The 20,784-nt window shown below is 42.5% G+C and overlaps 1 protein-coding gene across 5 annotated transcripts in view; it reads left to right on the top strand.

The window, feature by feature from the left end:
* The first annotated feature begins 1,459 nt into the window (after window positions 1-1,459).
* Window positions 1,460-20,784, top strand: part of TUT4 (terminal uridylyl transferase 4) — a 45,129-nt gene continuing 25,804 nt past the window's right edge. For 4 of the 5 annotated variants that reach the window (XM_066325474.1, XM_066325476.1, XM_066325477.1 and 1 more), the window contains exons 1-5: window positions 1,460-1,573; window positions 10,620-11,295; window positions 12,953-13,116; window positions 16,477-16,593; window positions 18,651-18,828. In XM_066325474.1, the coding sequence (XP_066181571.1) occupies window positions 10,734-11,295; window positions 12,953-13,116; window positions 16,477-16,593; window positions 18,651-18,828 (1,021 nt within the window). In that variant the 5' untranslated portion in view covers window positions 1,460-1,573; window positions 10,620-10,733. The remainder of the gene's footprint in view (window positions 1,574-10,619; window positions 11,296-12,952; window positions 13,117-16,476; window positions 16,594-18,650; window positions 18,829-20,784) is intronic. The other variant, XM_066325475.1, reaches the window with a different exon arrangement.

Genomic DNA, 20,784 nt, shown 5'->3' on the forward strand with positions numbered 1-20,784 from the left:
CAAATCGATTGGAATAGGCTGGAACCACAACCCAGTTAACCTCAGTTGCCCCCACAGCAGCACTGCTGTTTCTGTTGCTTCTGCCCTGGACTGGCCCACGTCCCTAAAGGTGAGTCCCATGAGCAATACCCTGTGCTACCCAGTCCTCATTTTGTGAATGTGAACTTCAAGTGAACCAACCAACCAACAAACAAACAAAACACCAAAAAAAACCAATCAACCCGCAACCTACACAACCCAAAAACCAGGTTACCTCTAAGGATTATGCTGACTTCACAAATGTTCACAGGTATGTCTTGTCGGTATTTACAGAATCCTGTATTACAGATTTTGCAACTTTTGTTTGCCTACACAGACTCCCTGAGGTAGTGTTTCCAGCACTACTATTCACATTACTTTTTATAGTTTCCTTTGAACCCCTGTCGTAGTTCAACACTAATCTTCTGCATTCCTTTTTTTCCTGGAAAGGCCTCCTTAGCCTGGGCTAGGAAGTGCCAACAACACAACATTTCACTGCCAAAAAGGGGTAGTACTGGATCACAGAGGGATTTGCCTCAGACAAGCACTTGCCAGTGCCTTTAGGTCACCGTCCAGCAGTGCCAAGAGCCGGCAGGCTGTCTCTTCTCCCCCGAGACCCGCGGACCTGCCAGCAGACACGCTGGCCAAGCCACTGTCGCTGCCTTCTGCCGGGGCCAGCTTCACAGCCAAGGTCAGGGAGCTGCAGTCATTTCCCCAGGTCCCCGGAGCTCACCTGCCCTTCTCCCCCGAGCACGGGAGGAGGAGGAGAAGCCCTGGGGAAGGGGGATCAGCTCCAGCGAGCCCTAAGGCGCCGCACAGGGCCCGGGGGGCAGATGCTCCGGACAGGAGGGCGCAGTCAGGAGCGGCCGGCCCCGTCTGCCGCGCCGGCAGGCACAGGACCGGAGGAAACGGTCCTCTGCCGAACCATTCAGAGATTCAGATTAGATACTAAAAAACCCAATTGTTCCCTGTTAGGGTGGTCAGGCCCTGAGTTGCCCTGTGGAGTCAGGAACCATCGCTGGAGGTGTTTAGGAGGCGTCTGCACCCGGCGCCGTGGTTTGAGTGGGGACACAGCGGCACGGCGGGGTGCGCGGTGCGACTGGGTGATCTTAGAGCTCTCTTCCAGCCTTGCTGATTCTATGCGTAACAAGAGGCCTAGCAAGAGAAACAAGGGGGAAAACTACGATGGCTGTTGGGGGGGGGGGGGGTAATTAAGAAAACAACAACAAAAAAGCTGCTTATCCCCTCATCGCCGCTTGCCGCTGTGGCACTGGGGGAGGCAGAGGAGCAGGGGGCCGCGTTGTGCCCTCAGCGAGGCGGAGGCTCTGAGGCGCGGGGGGCTCCCCGGCAGGCCCGGGGCGGTGCGGGCACAGCGCCCGGCTCGGTCCCCGCAGCGCCGCCGCCCTCGGGGCGCTCCCGCCCGCCTTCGCCCCACAATGCACCGCGCCGCTGACATGGCGGCCGGGCCGGACTGAGCCGCCGCCGTCGGGGCCTGCAGCAGCCGCAGCCGGGCATGGCGGGGGCGCCGCGCCGGCTCCGCTAGCGCCGCACACAGGTACCGGGGGCTCCCCGCGGCCGGGGGCGGTGGCCCGGGGGGAGGCGGGCTCGGGGGGTCCCGTCCGCGCCGGCGCCCCCCGCCCCAGCGCTGCCCCGCCTCGACGGCCCGCCGCGGCCTCGGGCCCCGCGGCCGGGCGGGGGAACGCCGGGGGCCGCGGTGCGGGGGCCGCCCCGAGGTCAGCGGGGGACCGCGGCCGCCCCCGGGGGCGCATCCGGCCCGCAGCTGCTGCCTGCGCTTCGTTGTTCGCACGCCCTGTGGAATTAAATAATGCCGGGGGGAGAGACCCCCGCGAGTCCCGCGGGGAAATGCCCCGTGTGCGGGGCTGCCCTCGGGAGCCGTGCCCGCTCCGCCGTCAGAGGGTCTCCTTTCCGTGCATTACGGGCTGCCTGGAGTGACACCCAGGCGTCCCTTCGCCGACGTCGCTGTGTTCTTTTGTTGGCTTATTTTGTGTACAAATACAGCTGAACGACTTCGCTGCTTTTGCAGTATGTTGCGATTTGCCAGTTGGCTGAGTGTGTCATATTACCTGAGGCCTCCTGGCTTTTAAGGTTGGTTCTGGGTATATCAAAGGAAAATGAGCTCGTAACACACAGAGAAACAATATAATCGGATTTAAACTGAGGTAGAGATTAGTACGTTAAAATGATAGTTGTAGCTAAGTATGGATCTAATAATTTTTTTTTTATATCCATGCCACCTCCACGTCGCTTGGCTTCCCGAGCACCGTGCCGTGGAATCAGGGGTCGTTGCATTTGCTTGAAAACAGAGGATACATGTTGTTTATGGTTTTGACTTTTGCTCCCGGTTTCAGTGGTTGCTTTTTGGATAGTCTGACCCCAGATAGTTATGACATAATTATTTCCGTGACAAGAAAAGTAAGTCAGCCCTGGAACTATGACTTAATTACAGTACCTGGCAGAAGATGCTATATTAGGAGTAAGAGGTCTCTTACAAATACCAATTTTGCAATGAGCTTTTTTTAATCATTTTTCTACTTAACTTTAGTGAAAACCTTCATAAAATTAATTTTGTGATAAAATTACCTTTCCTCAGAACATATATTAGGATATGTTCCCAGAAGATAGACGTAGAGGGATCAGAAAATTCTTCCTGTGTTCTGTTCTTGCACAGAGGACAGCTGGGACTTTCCTCTCATACCTCAGCTTGCAGTGGTAAAGGAACTGCTGGATGCCACGGGACACCTGCACTGTGCAGGGCATTTATCCACTTCTTCCTCTGAAGGGAATTGTTGCAATGGGGAGAAAGAAAGGGGGGCAGGATTTCCCTGTGTTGTACTTGAAAGCAAGTTGTTCCTGAGGAGCTGTCTTAATTGTCTTGTGGATCTGCTTGTCAGTCATGGTTCAGGATTTTTATATTCATGTTGATACCATAAGGCAGTTTGTCTGAGAGTATATTCTGTGTTCAAATTGCAGTCCTGGCTTTTTAGACTTTACAAAGCATTTCTACTAAATTAAGTTTATTTTTGTCACTGTCTTAGTGAAATAATGCAATACTGGTACTGGCTTGTACTGAGAACTCATAGAAAGAAGAAAACTCATAGAAAATCCTGCAATTTGATTAGTGGGTTAATTTGTACAATGGAAGCAGTCCAGTGGAAGTCAACATTTCTGGTGCTTTTGGCACATTAAGAGTGTTTTGCGTATTGCTTGAAAAATTGTTTAACTTAGAGGTACAAAAGACCTAAATTTCGTAACAATGCACACAAATTTAATTTTTACTTTTTTTTTTTTTAGATTATTTTCACAGAAATGCATGCATATATACACGTGCACTTGTACTGTGTCCTTGGTTTGTAAGTTTGGTTCTAAGGTTTCAGCAAATCTTTGGAAAAAAACCAGTTTATCAGATGTTCTTAGATTTTATTTTCATTTCTGTTGATGCATGAAATACTACTGCCAGGAAGAAGTAACTTTCAGATTTTAGTTTTTGGCATCAGCAAAGCTTGACACGGGAGTCTGGAGTCAGTTTTGTGTTACAAACGATTGTGACTCAGTCCACTGAGTGTGGCTGTGTTCTTGACAGCTTCCCTGAAGTCGTGATTTTCAGCATGTTTCTTTCAGCAGGGAAAGTGCTGGATGCTGGTGAACAGGCATGAGGATACTGGTACAAGATCTGTTTGCTTTTGCTGTGGTTTGTGAACTGCCTTGCAGCTGGTGTGAAGCAGTTCAAAGACCATCCCTTCCCCAAGGATTCCAGTTTGGGTGAAGGGGCTCACTGTTGCTTAAACACATGATCCAGATCAGCGTCTATGCCACAATACATACTGCTGTATTGTCATTTAGCATAGCACTGAGCATAAGTGGAGGTTAAGATCAAGGTGAAGAAATTGGTTTCAGTGTGCGGCTGCCATTTAAACCAGTTTTGTGATCATTTGAGGCCTCTGAAAGGCTCTACACCAATGCTGTATTGTGCTTTGGAACCTCCTCATGGATACTTGGACTGATGCTGTGTGTGTTTGTTTTTGAAGTTAGAGCTCCCTTGTGTCAGTTCCTGCTCTGCTCTCGGCATGAATGGTGCAGCATACGGGGAGATTTGGGGCAGGTGCTGCCCCTGTTCCAGCTTCAGGGTTTGCTGCAGCTGGGTCTGAGGTGTAAAAGACTATTGCAGTAAAACACAGATCAGAACCAAAATGTACAAAAGCATGAGGAGCCTACATGAACTAGAGAGGTAGGGGAGACTGTTGTCACACAGCTGGTGACTGGGAGAGGATGGCTTTCCCGAGCTTGGCACGGGAGGTAGCAGTAGTAGTAGGGTCAGAAAAGAGGGGTAGTTCTCGGTATTGGATGAGGTTTGTTTTTCTCACCTTCTCAGTGAGTCATACAGTGCTGTAGAAAAAACAGTGAGTCAATGCAGAGTAATCTGTAACAAGCACATCCCTTACGGATCGCCCATCCAGCATATTTTGCTCACTTCATAATTGAATTGTAAGGTATTTGCACCTACATATGTTACTAAGTTTTGTATCAGCCAAAGCCTTTCTTGTTACTTCATTTATTCAGCAGTACTTTTGTAAATCGGATACCATGCTGTTACCGTGTTATATATATATATATATATATATATATATATATATACATACACAGTTATCTAATAATGTCTCCTTAGAGTTTTCAATCTTCCACATTTTAAATACAGCATCAGAGCTTCCTATCTTCGCTGAGCACAGAGTGCCAGTTTTGGTGCATCCTTGATTTGTGTGTTAAAGTTTATATGCATGTGCTGACTTCCTTCTGGGTAGATTTTGGCAGTATCACACTTACTAGGATAAATTCTATAGCCTGTAGTAAGAGGGAGTTCTGGAACACCATGTAGCACTCCTGTTTGTTACTAAGAATACCGAGGGGTTTAGTGCTGGTGGAGTCTGAAGCTCTTTAGTGGCCAGTAATCTCTGATAGTTTTAGTTGTAAGTACTTTGGAAATGCATCAAGCATGGGTAGTAGTTTGTACTAAGTTATGTCCAGTTCATCATAAACCAAACATAAATGTGTGATAATTTTTTAAAAGCTATTGAGAAAGAACATGGGAGATGTTTGAATGATTTGTTCTCAGACAGAAAAACGGGCCTGTCAACAGTCAGAAAACACACCCCAGCACATTAGGGGTGTCCACAGACATCACCTGTGCTGTGCTCTGAGCAGAGCACAGGAGACAACCTTTCCTATTGTTCCTGGCTCTGGCTGTAACCTTTGTTTGCAGAATTTCCTTTTGTTTTTGTTGAGGAAGTTCAGCTGGGGCTATATTGGTAATGAGGTGAGGGGGGCACTGAGGGTAATCACCCCACTTACTGTTGGGAGGCTGGCTGGGAGATGTGAGCTTAAGGACAATCATAATGGGAGAGATAAAAGCAGGTCTTGGATAAAATGCAAGTCTCCCTATCTCAAAGGAGGGAATGCTTTACAGAAAGAGGGTGATAACACTTATGTTTGTAGTACTTTCTGTGTTTATATTTTATCTCGTACTCCCTGGGGAAACAAAACTTACAAGCCTGTTCTCTTTCCCTTGAGTTGCGTTTCTGCGCTCTAGTCCCGACTTCTGGGCATTTCAGCCAGTTGGGACCACATTTTAGAACATATCCCAAGTAATGTCAAAGGGTCATTGAGTTTCTGTCTGTTTTCTGGAAGAATTTTGCTTCAACAGAGGAGAGATCTCTGCTGAGGGGGAAGCAGGAGGAAGTTCCATTTCCTTGTAGGGAGTAGCTACAAACCAGACAGGGCTCCAGCAGGTCTGCCCTGCTTGCCCAAGGGGCTGGGATTGAGAGTGACAGAGGAGCACAAAATAAAAGTGTAGGAAGCCAGGTAGAGTCAGTTCTGCTGCTAATGAAATTCCTAAAAAAAAAAAAAAAAAGCTTTGCAAAAGAGCAACTCAGAATGCAAGAGCTCACAGTTTAACTTGGCCTTCATCTTTGAAGAGGCCCTGTTATGTCCAAGTCTCACCCAAAATATATGTTTGAGGGCCTTGAACACAGCGGAACAACTTGGGAGGAAGAAGTGGTAGAAGAGGTGGAAATATCTTCTTGGAAGTTTTTTGGTGGTTTTCTTTTTCCCCCGTTTGGAAGGAAGCCTTACTCTGATTCTTTGCAATTCAAATGCAGGGTTTTCTAATGCTAGTCTGCAAGGTGGAGGAAACAAAAGGAACTGGCAGAAATGAAAGTGAAACAGTCTTGTTTCTTCATTTTGTGAGCCTAAAATGAATTCTAACCACAGCTGATTTTAAACATTTTTAATTTGGTTGGTGTAGATATGTTTAGATTTTTTTTTTTTTATACTTTTCTGGAGTTTAAAGTCAGGTGGTGTCTTGTCTGACCTTAAGCTGTTGTATTTCAGCCAGTTTATTTTTCTAAAAAGAGCCAAGAGCTGAGATAGATCTCAGAGGAGTGACTGGCACTGTACACTCAGAGAGCAGGGGAAACTGAGTCCCTTGGAACACTGATTTATTCACTGAATAAATGAAATATGCTGAAATGGTTTCAGCAGGTTAATCATACCCCACTTTGCAGACACATGCAAAATGCTCTGGTTTTGTTGCCAGCCTGGCTGGGAGAAAATTCTTCTTTGATTCCAGGTCTGGCAATTTGGTATGAGCCTGAGCTTGTGAATAAGGCATGCCATCCAGGTTTCTACAGAGATGCCACCTCAGCACTGATTCACTCCACTCCAGTGTTTTGTTTCCAACCAAGTTATTTTTTTTAGAGGCACTCCTTTCCCCATTTCCCTCTCTCCCTCTGTCATGTGTAGATCTCTGACCGAAGATGATCTTTTTGTGTCTGTCCTGCGTTCAGGGCAGGTCTCTTTTTGTTTCTCATACTAAGTTTTATTGGTTGGTTTATTTTGCAGTTCGTCGTGAGATGGTAATTTGGTTACTATTGAATATGTTGCAGTAATTTAAATTTTTTTTGTTCGCTAAATCGTTTCAGTATTAAAGAGCAAAAGGAAAGAAAAAGAAATCCCAAAGTTCAACAACATTATTATTGCACTTGCATTTCAGATCCTGCATTTCATTGTGGAACTCCTAACTTCTTTTTTGTACAGAGTATTCTTGTCTTATGAAATGTCATGACCTCTCTTTATTCATACTTCTTAGGAATAAAGACTGTATCTGTTTTTTAATAATATCCACTTACATTTGATTACATTCTGGATATGTAACATTATCACAGTACTCAGTTCGTTAGCTGGGTTCTAGTTTTTACTAGTGTTTTCTTTAGTTACTTTTCCCCATCACATTTGTACATTTGATTAAAGATTATGTATTCTCTTTGAATATATAATTGTATATTTAATTGAATGGATGAGATCAATAATTTGAATAATTTTTGCAGACCTTTTGAAAACCTGCTTTCAAAATTTGACAACCTGACACATCCAAAACCAAAACGTATCCCCACTTTTCCTCCAACGCCGGAGTTTCACGGTAGCTTTAATCTGGAAGTAGCGCCGACAGGACTTGTCCCCACCCTACGAGTTGTTTGTTATTGCCAGGCGTGCTCCTCCTCCTCCTGCCCGGTGCCAGCTTTATGTTAATCTGGATTGGTTTTCCGGTTTGGTTGCCGGCAGAGCTGCCCGAGGGAGGGAGCAGCCCCGGCGGTGGAGGGAGCACGGCCCGGGGAGGGCAGGGCAGGGCTGGCGCTGGAGCTGGGGCTGGGGCTGGGGCTGGGGCTTGGGGCTGGGGCTGGGGCTGGGGCACTGGAGCTGGGGCTGGGGCTTGGGGCTGGAGCTGGAGCTGGGGCTGGGGCTTGGGGCTGGAGCTGGGGCATTGGAGCTGGGGCTGAGGCTGGAGCTGGGGCTGGGGCACTGGAGCTGTGGCTGGGGCTGGAGCTGGGGCACTGGAGCTGGGGCCTGGAGCTGGGGCTGGGGCCTGGAGCTGGGGCTTGGGGCTGGAGCTGGGGAGCTGGAGCTGGGGCGCTGGGGCTGGGGAGCTGGAGCTGGGGCTGGGGCTGGGGCACTGGGGCTGGGGCACTGGAGCTGAGGCTGGGGCACTGGGGCTGGGGCGCTGGGGCTGGGGCACTGGGGCTGGAGCTGGGGCACTGTAGCTGGAGCTGAGGCAGTGGAGCTGGTGCACTGGAGCTGAGGCTGGGGCACTGGGGCTGGAGCTGGGGCACTGGAGCTGGGGCTGGGGCTGGGGCACTGGGGCTGGAGCTGGGGCACTGTAGCTGGAGCTGAGGCAGTGGAGCTGGGGCTGGGGCACTGGAGCTGGGGCTGGGGCACTGGAGCTGGGGCTGGGGCACTGGAGCTGGGGCTGGGGCTTGGGGCTGGGGCGCTGGAGCTGGGGCTGGGGCACTGGAGCTGGGGCACTGGAGCTGGGGCTGGGGCACTGGAGCTGGGGCTGGGGCTGGAGCTGAGGCTGGGGCACTGGAGCTGGGGCACTGGAGCTGGAGCTGGGGCTGGTGTTGGGGCTGGAGCTGGAGCTGGGGCTGGTGTTGGGGCTGGAGCTGGAGCTGCCCTGCGCTGCTTCCCGCTGAGCCTGGAGCTGGCCTTGCTGTGCCCCAACCCGGAGCTCAACAGGGAACAGCCGTGTGGTTTGGGTTGGGTTGTTGGTTTGGGGAATTTTTCTCCCCTCTTCAGGTTGAACGAGTAAAGCACGATTAGTTTCGAACTCGACAAATCACACTCGTGGTGAAAAATCATTTCTCTTCTGGCTACATGAAAATAAAAACCCAAACCCACCGTGGAGTTTAAAGCCAGTGGTGTGTACAGAGCTGTAGGAGCTCACCGTTCTCTAAGCAGAGCTTTATGCTGGTGCTCAGGGACTGGAGAAACTTGAATTTAGTCAACCTGGAGGGACCTTGGGCTCTCCTTCCCACCCTGAGGCTTCAGCAGTGCTGGGACAGGTGGGCAGGAGTTCCTGCTGCTTTTTGATTGGAATTGCTATGGGAAAGACTGGCTGCAAGCCAAAGGCAAATATTATTTCATCTTTGTGATTTTTGATCTAGAAGTAAGAACCAGGTGCAATCAGTGTTTAAGAGCAAATAGTTGCAATATTAACTGAATGTATTTGTGAGAGAAAATACTTGGCCACTGGAATAAATTTAGGAATGGAGATTTTTTTTCTTCTTCAGGTTTTATATTTTACTAATAAAAATGTGATGCTAACAGCATCTTCAGGAAGGTGTTTGTGGGTTTTGTTTGTTTCTTTGATTTTTCACTTTTGAAAGATATGTATTTTCAATTAGATCAATAGAGGCATAAGATAACCATTTTTTAGTACATGCTTTGTGTCCTGAAGTATTTTCTGATTTGTGTCTCATTAAAATGAGAGATAGTAAGTGTATTACATAGCCTGAAAAAAAATTGCTGTACTTTATACTGATAATATTCAGAAAGGACGTGTTGGGTGTGGGGTTCTTTTTTTGTGTGTGTGTGTTTGTGGAGTTTTTTTTAGCAGATATTTTAATCTGATTCTTCATTCTGGTTCTTGTTTTTAAAGCACAAAAGCATGTTGAGATACTTTTAATAGCTGCAATTAATAGACTTTTCTGTTTCTTTTTCTTCTCTAAATGATAAGTGATGAGTTCTCTAAAACGCAGAAATTTCCAAGGATCATGCATTTACCTACCAAACATGCAGCTGGACAGGAAAGAGAGATACTCTGCACTCCATATTTTGCTATAGTTTTACAAAAATAATTTTCTTCTTTGTCTGATGCTTCATTCTCGTAGTTTTCAATTGCTGTCTAAAGGTTATTATAAGAAAAGAAATCCCAGTTCTTGTTGCAGATTCTTGCCTTCATTTTCTATATTAATAAGACTAATTCCTTACAAACAGATCAACTTGTGCTGAACCTCCTCCCACTGCAAACACAACATTTGAGTTGTCTCCAGCATGCATCTCAGATGATCATATACCACCTAAAGGCCTGAGGTTTAGATGGAGAAAGTTAATCTGCAGCTAAACAAAATATTTACTATTTGTGGGTTTGGTTTTTTTTTCCTAAGAAAAATCTTACTTAATTGCTGGCAGTTAATTTAATTTATATGAGAATAGGAGGTGCAGGTGATAGGTCAGGTTTATTATTAGTACTTGGAGCTATATCTCTAAATGCTTTTTAAAATCAGTTAATAAAATGGATCTTGCTTGCTGGAAACTGAATTAGTTTTCTCTAGTGGCTAATTTGAGCTGTGTGTTTATTGAGTGGTATTTTTTAGATGTGTTAATTTTTTTTTTCCCAGTGTAGTTGCAGACATCTTGGTTCTTATTTTTGCTCAGAAAGACAGAAATAGGAAGGAAATAAAAAAGCAAGCTATTGGCAGGTTTATCACTGAGTGTTTTTAGCATGTTCTCTGTCATTTTTTTGTCCTTTCATAGCCTTTCTCTTTTAAACACAAATCAAAATGGTCAAAATTTTTGAGTTTTACTTTCATACTGGAATGTATTGTGAAAATGCGCTTATGCCTTTGGAGGGGATATATTTCCTATAATAATCTGTATTAACACCTTCCTTTAGACAAGTTTATTTAATGTGCTGACTACATAGAGATTTAGTCTTTTTCTTTAATTTTAAAAATGTCTTATCATTGTTTCTTCAGTAGACAATCAGCTACGATCCTTGCCTGCACACAGAGGATTTAAAATCAACCACAAATTGCTGAAGAATTGCACTTCAAGTGGTCTCGAGACAGGAGAAGCAGGTCTTCACTAGAATGGAAGAGGCCAAGAGCTCAAAGAATGGAAATCATGACCCAAGGAAGTCTGTCCGTCTTGTCTGTGAGGAAGGCAAAACAGTCAAAGTTACAATTAATCAAAATTATAAACATAATAGAAATGACAAATCTGTGAAGGATGTTGGGAGAAGTTCTCCGAGTGGGAATAGCAGCAGAAAAAGTAAACAGAATGATGTTTGTTCTGAAAAACAAGGAGAAAATAAATCATGCAAAGTAAATAGTTGTATTCCTGGAACTAAAGATTTGGGATCAAGTGTTCAGGATCGAAGTCATGGAAAAGCAAAAAAATTTTCTAATTTATCATCAGCAATGGAAAACCTGAAACAGACAAAAGCCCAACCAGTGGGAGAAAATGCTCCAGGCTCCCATGTTTCAGGGAATGGGGTCAGTATGGAAAGCTTAACAGCTACTCAGAAAGGGAAACTGGTGCTGGAAAATCCAGTGGGAGTTCATACTTTGAAGACTGGTGTTGATCAGGCTGGTGATCCTGGTAAGACTGCTGCAGATCAAAGAAAAATGGAACATAAGCCTGATGACTTCAGTAAGTATTAGTTAACACTGTCTTATTCCATTTTCTTCTGCTGCAATTGCTGACAGTCTGAAATGGGCTTTGAAATGTTTCTGTTCCTGTTATTTTTTTCACACGTATGAAGCTGCTGGTTGCATTCAGAGAGAACATAATGTTAATACAAGCATATTGCTTAGAGAACAAGAAATTATGATAATAGCTGTCCTTTTTTTCTCATGCCTAAGACCTAAACATCTTTGTAAGCCACTTAGTGTGCGTGGGTTTTAGGCAATTTTGTGAATATAGTGTCATGTGAAGGGGGAGCCCTTCCTAATATCATTGCCACTTAAGGAAATGCCTGTTATTACTGCTTTTCAGAAAGATCAGGGGGAAAATGGGCAGGAAAAGTTCTGATTATAGGTAGAGGAGAAATATTTACGTCTTTTCTGTGACCTTTTTGTGCTCTTTTTGTTACTAAAAATGTTTAGAGTAGGCTTTGGCAGGTGGCTTTTTGATTTAGGGAGCTCTGGAATACCTCTCAGTGGTTTCCCTTGTGAGTGTGCATTTCTTACACGTAGTTTTCAGTGTCAAAATTAAATATATTGATCAAGCTTTGTCTCACCGGGTTAATTCCGTAGCTCAGGATTTGTCACGCTTCTTTAGAATACATTTTTTTTCTTTAATGAAAATGCTGTTTTAAGATGCCAGCCAGTGTGTAGACCTTCTGTTTGAAATATTTCCCACAGCTACAGCAGTTGCTTATATGAAAATACAAGGAAAATAATAAAGTGTGTGTTTTTTTAGCTGTCTTAATAGTGTTTAACAGGAAAAACAAGTTCAAGTGGCAGCATCCTGTGATCAGTCTGCTCTTTGTAGACCACCATTATGTACTGTGGGGACCATCTGTCACCGAGAAACCAGGACTTGAAAACTTGCTCAGCTTTGATTCCTTGTTACTCTGGGGGCACCAATCTCATTGAAGGGAAAGAAAAAGGAGAAGAAAAGACAAAGCACAAATAACCCTCGCTTTTGCTTGGTGTAAAAGTGACTGGAATAATTTGCTGTAGATGTTTGCAGGGATGAGTGGCCTGTGACCAATGCACAGGCATGTGGAGGAACTGGCCCTGTGGCCCTGGGCTGAGTTTGGGAGCAGCAGCTCAGTGGGTGCTGCCTGTGGGAGTGAGTGTTCAGGTGTGACTCCAGCAGCTTCCAGGCTCAGGGCTGGGATTGCCTGCTGCCTCTCAGGTCATTTGGGTCTTTGAGGCAGCTCTCTGGCTTACTTCCTTAACAAAATGTGTTGTGTACGATAATTTTATGCCTAATATTTATTATTTCTTTTACAGTTTCTTTTACATCGGGGTCTTTTTTACTCTGTTCTGGATGATAAAACCCTTTCTTGCTTTGAACAATTGAAGAGACTGTCGATTTGACTAAAACACAAAATTAATCTACCTTTTTATTTTGTGTTTTTGACAGCACTCTTAGTAGCAGATTAGTCTCTGACCTCTTTTTAAAATACTGGTTAACATACTGGAAGGATTTTAATGTTTCAGGTGATCTTGGCCAGTGTTTGGACAAAAAACTGGAATGTAGCACTAATCTGTATCTGGTTCTTAGCTGCTCTGTACTCTAATTTTCACTTTTCCTCTCCTTGAATTACTCTGAAGACAGTAACTGTTTCTTGCTTTAGGTAAAATAAAGAATTCTGAATCAACAAAAGAACAGACATTGGAAGTGGATTATTTAGAAAACGCTGGTGTTATTGATGAATCCAATCTGACAGTTGAACAGCAACTAGGATTGAAACAAGCTGAAGAACGTCTGGAAAGAGATTATATCTCCCGACTTGAAAAAGTAGGTTGGGTTATTTATCAGATAAAAAAGAAAATGTGTGTCCTCTTTCATTATCATCACCATATTTCTGGTTGGGTGGTATTTCTACTACAGCCTGCTGCTTCTGTTTCTTTCTTCTGAATAATGAGTCACTTTCTGATCTAAGATACTGTCTCCAGTAGTTGACTAGTTGTTCCTCCTGGCAGATGATATGGATTGGAAACTTAGTGTTCCTTTTGTGGCACATGTAGCCTTTGCTGAGCAGTATTTTAAAATTTTCTAGATCTGAAGGTTTACAGCTCCAGTATTTAAATAAGATTTTATCTTACAAGATTTCGGTCTGCTTCTCTGGAAACTCAGAATGCAGGACTGTAAAGAACCTTGGGCTTTCTTTAGTGTATTACCTCTGACTAGTCCCTGTATTGGAGATGACTGCTTAAAAATGTTCACCTAAATTGTTCTTAATGTTATCTCTAGTGAACCAAATGTTGAAGTCAGTGTAGGTAACCCAGAAATTTTTATTAATACCTAATGGAAGCATTTTAATCCCTCAGATGTGATCCTAGGAAAATGACCAAAAGAATGTTACTTCTTTTTCATACCTTTCTGCACATGGGAAAATCATTCCCATTCCTGCAGTCAAACCTTCTTTAGGCTCTCTTTGCTCATTGGTCTTGGGAATTTATAATTCCTGGTTCATTCTTGTTGCTTTTCTCTAGAACTCTTTGTGTAAGCGGTGTTCAGAATGGGACATGCAATTTCAGCTGAAGTCTTACATATAAAGAGGAAAGCTGACTTCATCTCTCTGAAATAAGGCATTTTTGTTTAGGATCTCTGCCTTATTAGCAGCAGCAGGATGTTGGCTTATAGTTGGAGCAGCAATGATTCCCATAGCCTTTCCTTAAGGATTGGTCCATCAGGTGTTCCCAGCCCAGTTTTTGCAGTTGATAAAACCTAAGGAATGATACTTTACTGTGATATTATTTACTTGGAGCTTATTTGTTCCGTTTCTCTAACTTTCTGTGATCTCTGAAGTTTTGTTGTTTTACAACTTCTGTATCCTCTTCCAAGTTAATATCTTTTACATTTATAGTCAGCACACCTTCTGTTGCATTCCCCACCTCTTCAACAAAAATGTGGAGATTTCTGCCCCTCCAAGGACCCCTGCTGAAGAATACTTGGCACATGCTTCTAGGTATGAGTGCTCTGAGGACAGTTCTCTCAGCAGTTTTGCTCCCACCTTACTGTTCTTTATTTAGATAGTATTTAAGGTCTCCTTTGGAGACTGATACTATGACAAGTGACAAAGACTTTGTAAAATTCAAATACAACGTCTGCTGCTGCTTCTTCAAGAGCTGTGACTTATCTTTGAAAAAGCAACCCTAAGATTGGGTTAGTGCAATTTGTTTGTAGCAGATCAGGTTGTCACCTCTGACCTGTTTTTTCCCTATGTGCTTATTAAAAATTTACTACAGTATTTTTCTGAATGCTAATTCTCACTGGTGTCTAATTCCTTGGCTTGTCTTATTTGGCCCTTTACAGGTGTTCTTAAGCTTCTCTTTCCTGATGATCTGGAACCTTCCCATTCTCTCTGAGTTCTTTAAAATACAACTGGCTCTTTTATAGATTAGCTCCTTGAGTATCCAAGGACAAATTTCATGAGACCTGCATTATTTGGATGCATCTATCTTACACAAGTAATAGTCTGTAACTTCTCTGTCATGTTAATTTGAGGTTTTGCCCTTTTCGTTGGAGTTAAGCATAATTAGATAATTTTTAAAGTCTTCACAATAAAGGCAAAATAAAAGTTATTACATGATTCAGCCTTCCTGGCAACATCTATTAGCATAATACTGCAGATCAGTATTGTAAAGAAATGCAAAATTTTTCGAAAGTACTTTTACTGCTGATACTCTATTATAAAAGAATGGTAAAATATTTTTTATTTACTTCACTCATCAGGCATCAAACACTTCAGTCTTCCCAGGTAGCCAGGTGTAACTGTCTGTAAATTGTTTTCCAAATGGATGTTCAATTTTATCTTATTAGGTACCTGTCTTAGAGAAAATAAAGGTAAAGAAAATTAGTAATTAAAACAATATTTTAAATTGATATTTACTCTGTAGTTGGAGAGTATCAGACTGGGTTTTCTTTTTTCCAAAAGCAAAATGTTAAACTCAGTAAGTGGAAAAACTTGCCCAAATTTAACAGTGGTGTAGGTTTCCATATGGTAAGTCAGATTTGTTTAACTGATCTGTGGTCCACCTCAGTGTCTTAAAATGGTGTTCATTCATTGTTGTGTCACTGTTTGAACATCTGGTATTTTCAGTGTACTTTTGGGGGTTAGTAAATATAGATGTATTAGAATTAGGACAAAAATGTTAAAGTAGAATTTTTTCTCTGCCAGTTATGGAAAAAGTTTAACAGGTCTGGAGAAAAACAGAAGTGGGTTTTTTTGAACCCTTTTGTCTCTGCAATGAGCTTTTCAAAAGGTTTCCAATTTCTGTTAGAGCAATAAAATACAATTGCAGGATGAGCCAGATAAAGTGCAGTATTTGGGAACAACCCCTTCTCTTTGCAGAGTCCTTTCTGCCTTTTAGCCCAGCAGGTCTTAATGGTTTCCTGGCTGAATAAACTCCACGGAATCCCCTCGTGGACCCTGGGAAAACAGCTTCCCTTCTTCCTCATCATCTCTGGAGGTTTGGCTGCCTGTTGCAGCCTTGGGGCTCTCCCAGGCAGCCCCTCTCCATTTGTGTTCTCCACCTCTGCCAGCCTGTCCGTGCAAAAAGGTGCTTGTTTCACAAATGTCTCCAATTCTGAACATCCCAGAGGATTCATCAGAGTGGAACAGCATCAGCCCTTGCCAGAGGATCCCACCTTGGCTGAGCACAGTGGTAGGAGGTGGCTGTGTTCCCCCAGGCTGCCTGGCCACACCTTTTCCTACAGGGCAGAGCTGTGCATCAGCACCGTGTGACACAGCAGCAGGGCTGGACAGGGCTGGGCTGGGGCCTCCTCACAGAAAGGTGGGGAGATGCTGGCATTTATCCACTAATTAAAAGCTTCACCTGACAGGAGAGTGGCTTACTGGCCTTTAGGTCAGCCTTAAGAAGCATAAACTCTTCAGTCTTAATCTTACCTTACTAAATTTACTGAGAAATGTAATATTCAAGTCATCTCACTTCCTTCTGTCACTCTCCCCTCTTGTCATACAGGTAAAAATCCATTTCTGTTTGGTTTTGGAAGATTGCTTAATGTTTGCAAAGCACTTTGATGTTACAAGTGTTACATAATAGTTAAATACAGTTTATTAATCAGAGAATTGAGTTTTTCAGGCCTTACTGGTAGAAATATTTGTTTTAATCTATGACAATTTTTCCTCAGCGCTCCCCAGAATACACCAACTGTCAGTATCTATGCAAGCTCTGCTTAGTCCACATTGAAAATATCCAGGGAGCTCACAAGCATATTAAGGAAAAACGTCATAAGAAAAATATAATGGTAAGTTAACAAAATTATGGCTTTTTCCTTTTCTTCCTCTGGTTTGTTTTTTTTTTTTTTTTTAAATTAAAATAATTTTTTGTGTTACGTGGTTTGTTTTCTTTGATCATGTTCATTTAGGTGAAAGTTTGTGTGCTGAGCAGAGATCCACAAATTTCTGTTTTCTGTTTAAGAGGAAGGGCTTGATGATTTGTCCAGGCAGAGAGGAAAGGACATTTTTGGTCATTGCTTCTGAATTAGTGTCTCTGAGTAGTGAGCAGTTCATCATACTAGTAACAGAATGCAAGGTAACTTAGGTGAGAAATATATATTACATAAAAATATATTCATTTTTTCTGTTTTCTGAAAATAACGTCATTGGTAGCAAGACCTCCAGGGACTGGAGGTGGGGTTGGGGATGTTGTTTTTATGTTTTTTTTTTACTTTGGCTGACTTGTGAAGTTTAGAAGAGTTGTAGGAGGGAGGATTCAGTTCACTTACCATCACTCTAGGTTTATTAATGTGCTTAATATAAAAAACACTTCTAAGCCTTACAAAGAGAAAACCAGTTCCCTTATCAGATACCACAGTCCTGTGCTTTGCTCTAAAGAACTGTTACATGCAAGAAATCCAATAAAAGATGCACATATTTTCTTGCCAGCCCATTTTTGTAAATGTGGATGAAGAGCTACAGATTCTCCAGTATGTTGGATTTTGTGATTTAGATGGTTAAAATTACTCTTTCTATAACCATTCCTCAAAATGCAGTTAAATTACTTTCACATGTTTCCATGGATTTCTTGCCATACTTCTGTTTTTCATTAATGCTCTAATTCTAAAATGTGTGCAAGTCATCACCTGGAAGACTAAAAATGCCATAAATCCATTAAATCTCAGAAAGTAACATTTTTACATTATGGTTAGTGATTATTTGTAAAGGATTCTGGTTCTCTCACTGTCTCCTAAATTGTATCATGCTTAAAAAAAGAGCCCTGTGATTGATCTATAAACACTTTATTACCATGCTTTTCATCTGGGCATGAAGATAAGAATTGAGCAATGAGGTTTCTTCAGCACTGAGTGGAATTCTGGAGGACAGGGAGCAGTTTCACTTTTTTAACACTTACCTCAGATAGCTTTATGTTGTGTGCAGCATCGTGATGATACCTCTGTAACTGTCCTTAATGTTGCTTCATAAAGTGCTCCTGTTTACAGCTCTGTGAGCTACATGACAATCAAACAAGCTCAGAGCAGCTGTGATTTCCCAATTCAAGAAAAATCCTAACGTGGTGGCAAAAAAAAATCCCATACTACTTTAAAAATACTCACATTCTTTCTTATGCTAAATTTGTTCAGATAAGAGCAGAAGAGTTGAGAGATGCAGCCTAGAACTGAACAAACATTTTCATACTGTGCTGTTTTCCTAGTGCATATTTATTTTATGGTTATTATTTATTTCAGTCATATCTTTCATGTAGTTGATGAATTCATGAAGCAAGGGGTTGTTGTATTTAGTCCAAAATAACTTCAGTCCCAAATACTTGATGCATCTGACATGTTCTTGCTGTAAGATTGGGTGCACTAAAACCAGTATTTTCTGGCATCAGCTGTTTAAGCAGTAATGGGGCTCAACTTACAAAATTCCCTTGGAGCTAGGGATACTTTTTCTGCCTCTGATATCTTTCCTTCAAGTACAATCCACTCTGAAAAAAATCCATGTGACTTTTCCAGCTCAGTTACTTTTATTAGGTAGGAACAATTACAGCTTTTTATTTTCTTGGATGGATTCTGCTTTAGAACTGTCAGAAAATGTGGTTCAGGAATGGAATACAGAAGATTCCCTTCCCAGTTGCCAGCTGTGAAACAACATTTTGTGTCTTTAACACTGAGCATCTGCACTCATTCCTGGGACCACACTATTGTATCTGCCAGTTAGGCCAAGCAGAGTTCTTGCCTTTGGAAGTGTTTGATCAGGACACAAACGACAAACAGCATGTTCCAATATCACAGAGCAGTAAGAGATAGCCTTTTCCTCTTAAAATGCCAGTTTTTACTTGTATCCTCCTCCAATTATTCAGGAAAAGCAAGAAGAAAACGAGCTGCGGGCGCTCCCGCCGCCCTCGTCTGCACAGTTGGCTGCTCTGAGCTTCACCCTCATTGAGGCAGCAAATGAACAAGGCATCTCAGATGAGGACTTCAGAATTCGGCAAGAAATTGTAAATGAGATGGAGAAAATCATTCAACAGCCCTTACCAGGTATTCATAGTGTTCTCCATTTTCGTTAGGTGAATTTTTTTCAATATTTTTCCATGTATTTTTGATACCTTCATTAATGGTGAATGAGTGCGTTTGGGGTTCAATTATCTTGATAGTGTACAATATTAATATAGACAGAGTTTTTAAAACAGGCTGGCAGTTGATTTTTAAGGAATTAACAAATGTACAAAAAGAGGAAAATATGACTGTGCTTATTTGTCCTTCTTTCTGATGTGTTTATTGATCCTCTTTAAAGTGGTGGGATAACATAACAAGAAGGATAATATTTACATTTGCTTTGCATTGATTTCCTATCAGCTCCTATAGTTAATACACTGGGAGTTTGGAATCAGATTTTTGAAGCTGTAGTGTTGTTGACTTTGTGCTAACAGTGGTTTGCTGTTCAGTGCATCTGAACAGAAGAAAATATTTATCTCGTTGCCAAAAGTTTTAAATTTTTAATTTCCTCTATATTGGAATTGGGTGTTGTTATATACGGTCCATTTGTTTTAGAAATGCCTTTTTTTCACTTTGCTCTATAAAAATACAGCAGTGAGAAAGATTTTATCTGCAGAATGATCAGCTTTAGTTTTAGATGCCCTATGAAGTATCTGCTTAAACATAAGGTGCTGAATAGAACGGAGGTTTGTAGGGTGGAGGTTTGCTAATCTGTTTGCTTTATAAGTGGCACCTAGTGCAAACTTCTGTTCTGGCACTGTAGGGAGTTTTCCACTGACAGTGGGAAGCATAAGACAAAGCTTTTTCACATAACATTTTTACATAAATACTCAGGAAAATTATTGTTACTTTGTCTGGCTGACTTGGACTGATGAGCTTCTGTGGAGGTGTAGGAGTCGTGAAAGGAGAGTCTGTAATAGTAAATGACAGTTTGTTTTTCTCCTTTTCAAAGCCAGCTATGTTTTAGTGAATGTGTTTTCTAAGTTGTAAATTCGGAAAAATTTAATTCATGCACTGTGTAGAAAACATCTGATCTTCTGGCATGATTTTCTCTTGAGCTCACATTAGAACTATGCAAAAATTCTTACTACTATGATAAGCCATTGGAAGAAATGGCAAATTATCATTATTAACCATACAGACTTTCATTCTGAGAGGGCTGGTTTCTAAGCAGTGAAAATAGGCTTGAAGCCTATTGTGTAAGATTTATTTTCTCTTTTAAGAGTAATTTTGTTGGTATTTCTAATTGAATTTGGTCAGAACACACATAAAGGAAGATACCCATGAAAAGCCCTCTCTGCTGTGAGGGTGGTTGAGCACTGGCACAGGTTGTCTGGAGAGGTTGTGGATTCTCCATCCATGCAGACTTTCAAAACCCAACTGGACACAATCTGGGCAACCTGCTGCAGGTGACCCTGCTTGAGCAGGGTGTTGGACTTGGGAAGGATTTTCAGCTGATTTAAGTATGGGAGACCCTAATTTCTATTAGAGGGAAGTTGTCATCTTTTCCTGATGTAGAAAAAATTCATTGTGAATTGGGATAAATTATTGCTTATGGAATGGGATGGCATTTCTCATATTATTGCTGAGTAGGTGCTTCCTAGTTGGTTTAGATCTGTTCTGCATCTTTGCAGGTAACTATTAACTAAAACACTGCATGGACACTGAACTCTGTGCCTTGGATTATATTGAAGTTATGTTTTATATACAAGTTTTGTAATGAACTGTGTGTTGGAACTTGCTGGTGGAATCAACAGATTGGTGCCTCATACAGAGGTCTGTGAGGCAACAAAGAATTTTATAATCAAGCTGTAGTTAACAAAAGCTGTTACAGAAAATCCTCCACTGAGATGGTGACACTTATTGTTACTTCATATTTAATTTTGTATCAAAAACAAACAGAACTAAAGCTGCATTGCAAAAAATCTTTAAAACAGCCTGGAAACTGTTGAGCATTTGGTGGTTACGGTATTGAATTATTTGTTTTCCTGTGATGCT

The sequence above is a fragment of the Sylvia atricapilla genome, chromosome 9, assembly GCF_009819655.1.
Source record: "Sylvia atricapilla isolate bSylAtr1 chromosome 9, bSylAtr1.pri, whole genome shotgun sequence".
Classification (NCBI taxonomy): Eukaryota; Metazoa; Chordata; class Aves; order Passeriformes; family Sylviidae; genus Sylvia; species Sylvia atricapilla.